Raw genomic sequence first — 14,112 nt, forward strand, 5'->3', positions numbered from 1 at the left:
TTCACACTGTGTCAAGAAGTGCCTGCTAAGTGCGTCGGCAGTACTGTTGTGGCAGTCTAGTAGGTAGGAAGCAATGATTTATATTCGATGTCATATGCACCAATTCCATAGTTGAATGGCTTCCATGCAAAGGGAATGTGATCGGGCTCCTCCCTGTCTGTTTATGTAGTATATGCATGCTATGTTGTCTTTTAAGGCCCAAAGGGCCTTTATGAGGGGAAGAAAGTGAACGCATGAGCTCTAAGAGATTTATGTGTAGATGCGTCTCTGATGCGGACCACCAGCTTGTGCCCTGTGCCGCCCTAAGTGCGCTCCCCAAGCGATTAGGGAAGCATCCACGGTGAGCATGAGCATTGGGGAACATTGCTGGAAGGAAACCCCTGTGCAGAGGTTTTCTGGACTTGTTCACCAATGTTGGGAAGCTATAACATTGGGAAGAGGAGTTAGCAGCATCCCTAAGGTGTGTCTGTTGGGTTTGACATTGGGATTGAGCCAGCCCTGGAGATATCTCGTGTGTAGCCTCGTGTGGTGAACCATGAAGGTGGTGGCTGCCATGTGACCAAGAGCTGTAGGCAGAATCTTGTCTGTGTCCTGGGACGAATAGAGAGCGTGCGTTTGAGCTGTATGATAGCGAGGAATCTGTGATATGGGAGCAAGACCCTGCTCTGGATTGAGTCGAGATAAGCTCTGATGAACTCTATCTGTTTAGGTGTCAGGGTGGATTTTTGGATGTTTATTTGGAGGCCTAGGCTGCGAAAGAGGGAGATAGCGAAATGGGTAGCTTGAAGTGTTTCGCCATAGGAGTTGCCCTTGATGAGGCAATCGTCCAGATAGGGGAACAGCGTGACCCCGTGTTTGCGGAGGTGAGCCACGACCATGGCTAGAGTCTTGGAAAAAAACTCTTGGTGCTGTGGTGGGTCCGAAAGAAAGAACTCTGTATTGAAAATGGTCGTGGCCAATTGTGAATCGTAGGAAGCGTCTGTGAGCTGGAAGAACTGATATATATGAAAGTAAGCATCCTGTAGGTCGAGGGCTGTGAACCAGTCCCCTTGATCCAGTGCAGGTTTTATTGTGCCCAGTGTGACCATCTTGAATCTTTGTATCCTCACGAATTTGTTCAGTCGGCATAGATCTAGTATAGGTCTCCATCCTCCGGTCTTTTTCTGAGTTAGAAAGTAACAGGAGTAGAAACCTGTCCCTTGATTTTGCGTCGGCACAGATTCCACTGCACCTAGTTGTAGAAGATGCGCCACTTCTGTGCGAAGCGAGTGGTCGTGAGAAGGGTCCCTGAACAGGGACGGGGAAGGGTAGGAGAAAGTCTGTCCTTATCAAAAGGGAGATCCTCCACTTTGGTCTGCAGTTCTTTGGGGATGCTAGATGCAGAGAGCCATGAGGATCTGCGCATAACCACAGCAGCTGCAGTTGTATGGGCTGCTGTGTCTGCCGTGTCTAGAGATGCCTGTAGGGACGTTCTGGAAATCAGCTGGCCCTCAGTCAGGATTGATTTGAAGTCTGCTCTCCTATCCTCTGGAATGTAGGAGGCAAATTCAAAAGTTTATTGTAATTATCAAAGTCGTAACTGGCGAGGGGAGCAGAATAGTTTGCAATTCTGAATTGTGGAGGACATATAAACCTTGTGGCCCAAGACGTCAAGACGTCTAAGGTCCTTGTCTTGCGGGGTGGGTCGATATTGTGACTGTTTCGTCCTCTGTGCAATTGCATCCATGACAAGGTAGTTTGGTGGTGGGTGAGAAAATAGGAAGTCAGCGTCCTTAGCAGGGACACAGTATTTACGTTCGGCCTTTTTGCAAGCTGGTACTAAAGACGCTGGGGTTTGCCAGAGAGTGTCAGCTGACTCCAGGAGTGCTTCGTTTATAGGGGGTGCGATTTTTGAGGGAGCAGATGGTTGAAGGATTCTGAGGAGTCTGTGCTGTGTCTCCTGAACTTCTTGAAAGGGGAGGCACCTGCCTTTGGTGCTGTCAGCACAGAGGGTAGGGAACTCACGGGAGACCCCCTACCCTTGTTAAAGTCTCTCCTGTGAGACTGTTCTGCTTCTTGCCTCCGCTCCAGGGAGGGTGAAGCAACACTGCCCACTGGTTCCGATCTGGCTGGGGAGCGTGTGGGAGCGGGTTTAACCTTTCCCATCTCCGAAAGCGGCTGTAAGGATTTTTCCATCATCAGCATTTTGAGCCGCAGATCCCTGTCACGACGAGCTCTTGACTTGAGGCTCACGCAATGGAGGCACTTCACAGGGACGTGGGTGCCCCAGAGGCACTTCACATAGTGTGAGTGCCCATCTGTCCGTGGCATGGATTCCTGACAGGAAATACACCTTTTGAATCCTGAAGCTCCTGGCATTATGAATTAGAGATGACTGAGGAGAGTGTCTCAACAGAGAGAAGCCTGAGGGATTTTTTTTTTAACTAAGTAATTAACTATGTAACTACACTAAAGGAAGGGAAACAACTGGGATGTAACTAATAATTATTTCTATATTCTTTGTTACTGTTTCCTATAGAGACCAGGGAAGAAAAGGCAGCACTGCTCCGAGTTCCGTCTTTGGCCGAGGATGGTTGAGAAAGAACTGGGGAGGGCGTGGGGGGCACGCACTCAGGAAGAGTCCAACGAGATGGGAGATACCAACTGAGTGTGTGCATCCCAACCAGGCACTGATCAACGGCGCCGGGACGCACCGTCACCTAGAGTGGAGGACCCACAGGGACAGCACTCAAAGAAGAATTGACATTACTTTATAAGCACAAAGGGCAGTATGCGTATGTTCTAATTAAGCAAGTTCAGGGGCTCTCTGACCATTTTGTTAAGTAAATTGGTGTATACACTCTCCTGTTTATCTGAGTTATCATGAACCTTGTATCTCTTGTTTAATATCATACATTGTACTTGAAAAGAAACAAAAAAACAAACCAAACAAATTCCTACTTCCCAACATTCCTCACCTCTGGTATAAGTGAAGGATTACTTTTCTGTATCCTTTTCTGAAAAGCACTAAATTAAGGTAATAGCCTGAAACCTCCACTTCATCTGACAAACTGTGTTCTAATATCTTTAGTAGCTGTTGAAGTCTTTATCAGATTACAAAAACAGCATAGGTCTCTTCTTCCCCTTCCCTCCTTCTTTGTCCTGTTCCCTTGTTCCCATTAATTCATCCCATCCTTTCTTTTCTCTTACCTCACCTCTGACCTCATAAGATTTAAACAAAAAACATTTTTTAAATGAACCTTTAAGTTGTATCCTTTTCTCCCTCCCAAGCCCCATCTGCCTGACTTTCTAGATTGTAAACTCTTGGGGGCAGAACTTCCTACATGTTTGTACAGAGCATAGCACATTCTGGGGGCTACCGTGATATAAACAAATAAAGCTTTTGAAATGGTGACAAGTTCTCTCTAGTCAATTATAAATTCTCCAGACTCCAACATAGCTGAAATTCTTAACATACTATAATGCAGTGCTGGAACTCTGTCAAAGTAAGTTAGCTTACTTTTATCTTTAATACCCTTGACAGAGTTGTTTAATATATAAAAACAAATAATAAGCAAATGAGAATCATAGTATTAAGAGCTCTTTAAGAAAGAGCAGATTTTCTTTTCTGGGCATGGAAATAATTCCCTTTTGTTTGTTATTGATTACTTATTAATGGTTACTTGATTCATTTTATACCATCTATTGCCAGTACTTGCATAGTGTATCTTACAGAAGAAAGCATGATGTGTTCGCAGGATTGAATCATAATCATGTATGAACAAAAAACTTATGTAATTCTTTGTGTGGAAGGCCCTTTCTCAACTGATCCATAAGTCCATCTTCTCCTGCAAATTTCTCCTGAAGGCCTACTCCCACTGTGGCACATATAAAAGAAGTCAGCTAATTTATGATGGTTAGATGTAAGGGTTGATAGTTGCCCCCTTAGCAATCTGCAACTGTAATATTTCATGCAAATATATGTAAGAAATTTGTATGTATTTTATTATCCTCGCCCTCCATCCTTTTTATTCCTCTTGTCTTTTTTAGACTGTAAACTCTTCAGGGCAGGGACCATGTCATCAGCACACTGGAATCCTAATCACAGAGCAGGTTTGTGAGTGCATTAGTAGTTCAAATATTAAATGCTACTCAAATGTATTTTAGTCTCTAGTTTTGTGAACTCAGATGTTGGCATAATGCAATTGGCGTTAGCAGGAAGACAAGAAAACCTCCCTAATATCTTCTGTTTTCTGAGAGCGAGGAAAAAAAAAGAATGAATGAAAAAAACGTTAATTTTTCAAAATAAGTTCCACCATTGGCACAATTCTGACAATTCACACAATAGGAATACATTTATATTAACTCTGTTCTACATCTAAGAAAATGGAAGTTAAATTAGAAAAGAATTTTTTTTTAGTTAAAAAAGGTTTTGATACCCAACAAAACAAACAGTACATTTTTGAACAATTAAAGTGATGAAAATGTACACAAAACAAACTGAAGGTATACTCTGTGGGATTTAACTTTAAGAATGATACATTTTTTAGCACACAGGTTGATGGGGTACTTGAATAGCAATATAAATACACCTCTACCTCGATATAATGCTGCCCTCAGGAGCCAAAAAAATCTTACTGCATTATAGATGAAACAGTGTTATATCAAACTTGCTTTGATCCACCAGAGTGCACAGCCCCACTCCCCGGAGAGCTGCTTTACTACGTTATATCAAAATTCGTGTTATATCGGGTCGCATTATATGGAGGTAGAGGTGTAGGTGGGAATGGGCATAGCTATCCTTTATATGAGCAAACCATTCTATTTCTAAGGGCAATTTTGCAGATAAAAATGTTACTTCTTTTCCAAATTCTTTATAAATGAGTCCAAGTGAAAAATTCTCATACAAGCAGTAAAGAAAGTCCTCAAATTTAGCTGAATCCATAAAGGATTGCATCTGGTGTTTCAATATGGACACATTTAATGAGTAAAATTAAAATAGTAGCATTTTTAATTATAAAAAGTGTGCACGTTATTACCGAACAGAGGTATATATGCTTTCTTCAAGACCCATAAAACCACCTGCTGGGAATTAGACATTAGGTGCAATTTTTAATATGGTACTATAAAGGATACTGAATTTCTGATACAATTGTACCCTTGTCATAAAACAGTGATGTGTGATACTAAATAGCCACTCTGCAGCATTCCAACCTTCATTCCATGCTGCATCTCTGCAGGATCACAGCATTATCAGAATGGCATAGCTTAGTACGCATATCGGAAGAAAACCATAGCTACATTTTGAAACTGAAAATATGAGTAAATATTTCAGACCTCAGACAGAAGTAGTAGGTCAAATTATATACAGTGCTAAACCCCACATGCCTGATAAAAGTATGCTGATACCATTTAGTGAGAGAAAGGCCATCCATAAACACAGAAGACCACGTAAGACGGAAAAAAACATGAAAGACTAGCACAAAATGATGGTGTTATCAGTATCAGCATTATAATGAGCACATCTACACAAAGTCATCTGGGAAAGTAAAGAGGTGCTACATCTTCCTATTCACCTTGATGGACTAGATTTAATTTTCTTTAAATGGTTTATGGAAAATAAGTGCTTGCATACCTGTATATAGCCATAAAGGGATATGTTGGGTTTATTTTCAATTTTTTAAAATTTTTGTTCCACCATAGGCAGGGATCTAACAGAGGTCTTTCCACTCACCACCCAATCTCATTTAAAGGTGAACACCAAGCAGGCTCTTCCTTCCATGAGCAGGGTTGCTGGAACTAGGGCTGTGGCAGTACCCCTTGGCCTGAAGTGGCTTCCATCATATACAGGGTTAACAGTTTTATTCAATGGCTTTCAGCACCCCCGCTACAAAACATGTTCCAATGCCACTGTCCATGAGGCAGGATTTCTGGAGATTTAACTGAGGGGGGAAACTGTGCAGTTATTACCAGCCCCACAGATTCCATTGTGTTCTAACCTAGCCATCTTAAAATTTCCTGTGATGGTAAGAATCGGGGGGGGGGGGGGGGGGAGAATCTGACTGGCATACAAAATACAATGTGTGTATATGTAACAAGTGGGCAATGAAGGACCGTGGAGTGTGAAAGAGTGCATATGTATAACGTTGCTTGGGCTAATAAAGGAAAGGAAGAAGAGAAGAAGTCTTTCACTCACAACTAGGTATTATAGAAATCTCTCTCATAAGTGAGGATCCCCAAACAGGAGAGTAGTACATTTTTATGTTCCACATGAAATTTTCTATTTGACTCTATGCCTTTTGGATCTTGGACCTATGATAATGTATGTTTTACTAAAAATATCTTCTACTGTGCAGGAGGGGGGAGAAGCATGCTCTCTTCTTTCTATGTAACCAATCAGTGCTGAAAATGGATCATGAGAACGACAAATTATGGCTTAGAGGACAACACAGCAGGCTGCCATATGCCACGTGCATGGGACACTCAAGTATAGGCCTTCTTGGAGAAATCTATTACCTTTCTGAGCCACAGGGCATGTGCAGTAAACTGTGACTTATCTACAAAAGAGTGAGGACACAGAGTAGGAAATAAGTAAATGAATGAAACCTCACAGGCCATATTTGAACAACCTAACTGGATAAACTACTGCCTAGGGGGAATGGTGGGCCCCCTTAGTTGGGCAGAATGAATATGGACGAGTCTATGATATATGTGATCTATATATTAATTGTACTGCACCCAGCAAAAAAGGGGCCCTTGCCTCTATTCACTTCTGTAATACAAATGATAATAATTTTAATTATAATGCATTGCCTGGAGAATTAAGTGATGAATACTTAATCATTAAACAAGCTGTAAATAAAACAGAGAATTTTTTTACTGTTAGAAATTTGCAATGAATATATGATTGTCTAACTTGTCACTTGTCCATGACCATGCAGACAATGATTGTGCTGGAAAGAAAACCCAGGACTCTGACTCCCAGCCATCTTATCTGAACATGACAGCAAAAAGGAAAAAAAAGTCTCTTCCAACCAATCTAATGTACCTATTGAGCATATACAAATATACGCCCTCTCAAATTGTAAGTAGAAAAAAAAATGTTGAAATTTGGGCTGCCCCAGGAATAAAGGAAACTTCCAATCTGATACTTATACATGACCAGCCTTTACTTAATAATTATGTACAGACTTAATTTTAATAAAATTGAAGCTTGACAGAGTTTAGTTTGTCAATATCCAAAATGCTTTTCCTATTCACAACTACTTAGTAGCAGTGGTAGAGCCTGAGCTCTGCAAACAAACTGAAAGGTGTGTGTGTGTGCTTGGAGATGCGCAGAGTTGCTCTTTTATCAGCACTTTAAACGGCGCTACGACATTGATTTCTTCTGTTTGCATCATTATAATACAGTTTCAGATAGTCTCTCTCAAAAATCTGTGAATTTATTTAATAAACCATTAACATTCAGAACAGATTTCAGAATCATATGGTACTGAAACAATTAAATATAAAGTGATTCTCACAGTACTTAATACGTGAACTCAATGAACTGTTTTAAGAGGAGCCATCATTGCGCCTAAGTTACAGTTCTTTCAGTTAGAAACAATGCCATAGTACATCAGTTTGAGAATAAAACCACTACTCAAACATAACTTAGCAAAGGCAAAAGAAGAAGAAATTCCCAATAACATCTGGAACTAAAGAGACCATTTGCTTTTCAGAGTAGGATAATAATTTGCTTACCTGGAACATCAATTAATCTCTTATAGACATTCAAGAAAGCTGCCTCTGCTTCTTTGCTTCTTTTACCTAATGCATCAATCTAAAAAGGGTGAGGGAAAAGAAAGCCTTAGACTTGTTCAAACAAAACAAAGACACACACACAGAGCAATGGCACCATATACATAAATGAATAAATGAATCAGTTTCAATTCAATTGTAAAATGGGAAACTGAGTTCTCTGTATACACATTGGGAAGTACTAGTGGGAATCAGTTATAGAATATGATTTTTTCTATATGTTTGTATTATATATACTAAAACACCTATTCTAGCAGAACAGTGAACATCCATATTTTATGCCCAATACCATCTATTTTAATCCTTAGTCACACAATATATAGATTAAAACATACTGGGACACAGGTTTTTCCATGAATAATTTATTTTGTTTGCCACTAACTGAAGCCTATCTATACTATAGCATCATACACAGGCAAGGTTTGTACCTCATTCCACCTTTTTCAGCAACATGTGCATAGCTTTGTATTTCTATCAGGTCTCCTGGCAGGTCATGAGACATTTTTCCTAGAACACTGCTATACCAAAGACTAAGCAGTCATGGACCTCTCACACACAAAGGAGTTCTCCTGTAAAGGTTAGACACATATTTCCATTTAAATTCTGAATATCCTGACTTTTGTGAGCTTAAATTACACCAGTAGGGGCAGATGCTGCCCATAGATATGTATGTGGAACTCCTCCTGAAGATAAGAGGAGCTGTGCATCCATGTGTGATGACAACAATTACCCAATACTGTTTACTGTAGTTTTTCTCAGTGATTTCATTCCCAAAATAAATCTAAGGTTAACAACTCTGAGAATGGACTAAACATTCCTTGGGTGAAGAATAATTTATGTTTAAGTTCCTAGTGCATTGGATTAGATAACAAAACATTTATAATTATTAAAGGTTGACAAAGCACCTTTTTATACACCCCAGTACAGAAGGAGACAATTAGGGAAACAGGAAAGTCTTTGGCAAAGTTTTTTAACAGTACACTGAGGTCTCAGCACTCAAAAGGATGGATATTATGATACCCATATTTTTACTAAAACACAAGGAAGGATCTGGATATGTAAGCCTCATTTTAACTAGAGAGAAACAATTGATAAGGGATAAGATTATGAAACATTTGAAAGATCTGTACGTCAACAAGAACTACAAAAAGGAAGGTCCTGTCTAAAAAACGTCCTTGAATTCTTTAACCATGTTACTGATTTGGTAGATAAGGCTGAAACAATGGACCGAGTTTACTGTATCCATGTTTCAGGAAAGTATCTGATACTCTACTACATGAGAGTTTGACTTGCAGAATTAGAAAGTATCCTACAAGCAACCTATTGAAATGGATTCTAAACTGGCTTTGGCACAGGAAACACAGGGTGCCAGTGAAAGGAAACAGCTCAGGGAGGAGAGAGATAAGGAGGTGGGTGCTGCAGGGTCAGACTTGGTGCCACATCTGTTTACTTGATATGAAATGACTTTGTAAAGGGAAGGATTTTGAAAAAGCCTAGAACTATAGATGATTAACATAATGGAGGGAATCAAACATTGTGCACAGGAACATGGCATACAAATTCCAAATGTATAGATTAGTCTTCTGGACTAATAACTGACTTGTAGAGATCATTATAAAGAAGTTAAGGCGACATAACTAGGAGAGATGGACAATTGTAAAAACTACTGAACAGCACAATACGGTATATAAACCAAGACAAGACTTGGCAGGAGGGGTCCAGGAGGAAAATAAGGACACAAAAAGCTATCTGCACAATGCTTGGCAGTAGTAACACAATCTTGGGATATACAGAGAAAGGTTGTAGAGACAGAAGTTATTTTGACACAATACAAGGCTGCAAGTAGAACGATGAGCCAAATTCTGATCTCACTTGCACCCAGGAAAATATGGAGTAACTCAACAGACTTCAGTGGAGTTACACCTAATTAACACAGATGTAATTTTGGAACCTAGACTACTTTGTGCAATTCCTGGTAGCTTAGAAAATCAAGGGTATTGGTGAAATTGAAAGCAAGCAGCAGAGTGCAAAATGATTGCAGATTTGGGGAGCAGACATAAATTTTGAAGGAAGATTGGCTATGCCTGGCTTTTACAGTTTACCAAAAAAGGTTATGGAAAAACAGTGGAATCTCATAGGGCATAAGACACACTGGAAAGCAAGGAATAGATGGTTGTGAGTAAGTTGTTTATTAATTCAAACACAAGAAACCACAAATGGGATGATGTTCATGAGGGAATGAGCACAAGCATTCTGGAAACTGGAATTTGGAACAAATTGCCAAAGCCTGAAAAGCATAAGATGGTGTAAATCAATGCTTGAGAGAACTAAACGATGTTTTTGAAGTAGAGAGAATAGACAGGAGAGCCACTAGCTAGCTTTTTCATGTTCAGATGAAGAGGTATATCCTGGATATATAAATGAAAGCTCTGAAAGGACATATGTACCATATATTGTACTTCTGGATCTCAATGTCCCTATGCACAATTTTATCTCCATTTGCAACTTTTCTACATAGTACAGATCTAAATTATAACTATTACACCCTATTAACAGTAGAGAACCGATACTATACTTTTGGGAGGTGGGGGAGGGAAATCATTCACCCCTTCTATCAAAGCAACAGCATTCCAGTTGATTGAGACACCCTATGAAAAACCTGAATGGATTTATTTTCATATCAAAAGTTTTTGTTTTCTAAAAAATGACACAAACCTATTTCCTGTTTAAACAATATAAAGTGTATCATTGAGGCACGAACACCTGATTATAAACTGATTAATATTAAAGTATAAAAGAGAGTTCAAATGACATACACCAGGTGGATCAAAGATGGCAAGCAGTTTTGTAATTGACAGTAATGCTCCTGACTCTTTCGAGTCCTAAATCCAGAATTGAGATTGCAAATAGTTAGACTAAGGCACCAGGATTTCCATTCACATTATTTCGTTTTAGGACTGTTTGGGCAGTCTGACAAATTATCAATCTATCTGATTTACAGATTGTGTTTACTGTAAGCACCCTAGAACATTTTACAACCAATACACACAAACAAAACTAGAATAAAGCACAATATTTGTTTTAACATGGATTAAAAAATAAGTAGGGATACTACTTCTGAATGTACAGAGGTAGAGAGTGTAAAGTAAATAATACTTAGCCCTGCCATGAGTGCAGGGGATTGGACTAGATGATCTCTCAAGGTCCCTTCCAATCCTATGATTCTATGTAATAGGGAAAGACAAAGCACCAAAACATATGGTCGTTTCAATTACACAAAGAAGCAGAGTACAAAAAAACAACCACCACCACCACCACCACCACCACCACCACCAGAGACACAGGAAAAACAAAGCCATGAAATAACATGGAAATAAATATACTTGTACAGTTCACACAACACACTTTTAAAATCAAGGTGGTGTTGCCTCAGGAGTCAATGACGACCAGTTGGGAATGGAGTAAGTTAGAACAGTGTTAACTATGTCACAAAAACTCTGGCTGTGGAATTTTGTAAGCTCTAAAAAGTTTAGGGAGCCACGTGTCAACTAAAAATTACACTAGCCAACTTCTGAGATCAGCTCAGCTGTGAACCTTAACTTATCTAAACCAAGCACATTAAGTCTTTTCTGACTAGAAAGAAACAGCAGTGACCCCTGTACTCACCACCCCCACAAGCATATGTTCACTTTTAAGTTTTGGCATACTATGTGTCTTGATAATACCATGGAGCTATATTGAGATAACAGAAATAAGACACTACTAGTGTGTTAGCAATCCTCCCTCCTTAGCATACTGTTCATCTTTAAAATACCAATGGAGCTATATGGAGATAACAGAAATAAGAAACTAGTGTGTGAGCAATCCTCCTCCTGTCCACCTTATTTTCCAAGGTCAAGCTCTTTCATAAGTTGTTGAACAGAGCTCAAAGTTCAGCCCACAGACAGAAGAAATCATTTCCATAATTATCTGTCTACTAGACCAGAGAGACTCCTTAATCTGTTCCCAATCCTTAGTCGCCAGTGTGACAGATGAATTATTGGCATACCACCATACTAGCTTGGACAGACTAATTTATATACACTGAGTCAGATTCTGATCTCTGTTACACCTGGGTAATGCCAATGAAATCACTCGACTGAGCTCTGGATTTACCCACATGTTACGAAGATCAGAAACTGGCCATGAGTTTAGTGAGCACTGTCCAAGTCTAGGAAGATTAAGTTTACATTAGAACTACCTGAGTTACAGCAGACCTGTGTCTAGTTAAGTTCAAACAGAGATAGGTAAAACCCATCACTTTAATTTGTAATCTCTAACTCTTCATGCTTTGAGGAAGTTCAATACTAATTGAAAGTCTGAAACTGTACTGCCACAAATCCCCTAGATTCAGTGTTCTGATCTGAAAGGAGTGGACTGCACAGGAGAACAGGCTGTACTGAACTAAATACTTTCTCATACAGTACAGTCACAGACCGAACATTGCACTACAGAATTTTAGAATTTAAAGGTACAGCACAAGAGATAAAGCTTTTAGTGGGGAAGTTGGGATTTCCAGCTGTCAATGAATCTTTCACTGACACTTAACAAGAGCTGCAGTTGTGATGACATGATCAATGGGTAAAAACTGGATGCAGAATGAGAAAGAGGCCCATGACAATGACAGCCACGGAGGAGCTAAAGGATCTGAGACTTTCAACGTGGATCACAGTTAGATCACCACATATATATATTTTTTGCAGTTCAATATTCCAAATATAGCTCATCAAGGAAGGGATCATATTGTCGTCTGTGCCTTGTATTTCAACGACCATGTCAGTGCTTTAATAATTATAGTATGTTAGCAGCACATAAAATATGTCAGACATGCATAACCTGTGTGGAGATTTAATAGGGATTTTCTAGTCCTGATCCCTTTACATTTCACCACTGGATGTACATTTGTGATATTCATCCTCACAAACCCTCCAATACTTTAAGGAATAAATATCCTTTTATTATACTGTACCCAACCTGCAACTAATTTACCACCTTAAAATAAATGGCTCTAATAGTTAACTTGATAGATTCCTGACAAATATAGATTTTCATGTAACTAACCAAATGAAAATCCCTTTATTGGTCCCATTTTTCCTGTTGCAGAGGTCTCTATATACAGGATAACCTGGGATACCACCGACTGAACTAAGGGCGTGCATGCATGGATGTACAGACACACACAGACTCAATCCAGAATTTCTTTACTCTTGTCATTTTGCATTACAAAATTAGCTCTTTTTAAGGTAGTTTGAATTTAATTTCTTTGGAGTGTGGAAGTGCCATTAAGAATAGCAAAGGATTGTCACCACGCTTTTCACGTTTTTAAACCATGCCATAATTCTTGGAGGAACCACCTGGAAAACAAACAGTGGTGCTAGTAAGTAATGTTAACATTAAGGAATCATACAATTCATTCTTTGGAGAAATTACAAAAGAACCAGGCCTGTTTTTCATCTAAACCATTAGTATGTTGGTTTCAAAGGTGATACATCCTAACAGCTATGCAATACACAATGCATGCTAGAGACCACTTACTGTACAGGTACAGTATCTTCTCTAAGATTAAAAACTTGCCTTTTTTAATGCTAACAGTAATATCTGCATCATGAACCAATGGGCTGAGAATTATTTTTTTTTAAATTAGAAACTCAAGGTGACAGAACACACAGCAAAAAACTGTTTTGTTTGATTATTTGTATAAATTAAACACATTTAAAAGGATTTTAATGACGCATTTAAGAAAAAGCTTGTGAATCTGCTTACAGGATATGGTATATTTTTTGCTGCGCAATAGATTGATAGATAGAACAAAAATGGGGCCTTATGGAAACAATGGAAGCATGTGAACACAGTTACTCTAATGTAGTGCACAGGTGTGCCACCTTCTAAGTAATACAGTCGGAGGGACATGTACACCAGTTACATTTACCAGCACATTACAGTTTGATCAAAAGCTATCTGGCATAAAGACAACAGCAGCAGATTAAAGATAAGATTAGATAAAACAGATTAGCCATTATCTTTGAAAACTCAAGGAAGATGGGAGAGATTCCAGAGGACTGGAAGAAGGCAAATATAATACCAATCTATAAGAAGGGGCATAAGGACAACCCAGAGAATTACAGACTGGTCATCTTAACTTCAGTACCCAGAAAGATAATGGAGCAAATAATCAAGCAATCAATCTGCAAGCACATAGAAGATAAGGTAATAAGTAACAGTCAGCATGGATTTGTCAAGAACAAATGGTGTCAAACCAACATAGCAGCTTTCTTTGACAGGGTAACAAGCCTT

At 39.3% G+C, this 14,112-nt stretch overlaps 1 protein-coding gene across 3 annotated transcripts in view; it reads right to left on the minus strand.

Annotated features, from left to right (window-relative positions):
* The window catches only part of CUX1 (cut like homeobox 1), a 401,218-nt gene that overhangs the window by 211,830 nt on the left and 175,276 nt on the right, over positions 1–14,112 (minus strand). For all 3 annotated transcript variants that reach the window (XM_050929095.1, XM_050929093.1, XM_050929094.1), the window contains exon 4: positions 7,723–7,801. In XM_050929095.1, coding sequence (XP_050785052.1) covers positions 7,723–7,801 — 79 coding nt within the window. The remainder of the gene's footprint in view (positions 1–7,722; positions 7,802–14,112) is intronic.

The sequence above is a fragment of the Gopherus flavomarginatus genome, chromosome 19, assembly GCF_025201925.1.
Source record: "Gopherus flavomarginatus isolate rGopFla2 chromosome 19, rGopFla2.mat.asm, whole genome shotgun sequence".
In the NCBI taxonomy this organism is placed as follows: domain Eukaryota; kingdom Metazoa; phylum Chordata; order Testudines; family Testudinidae; genus Gopherus; species Gopherus flavomarginatus.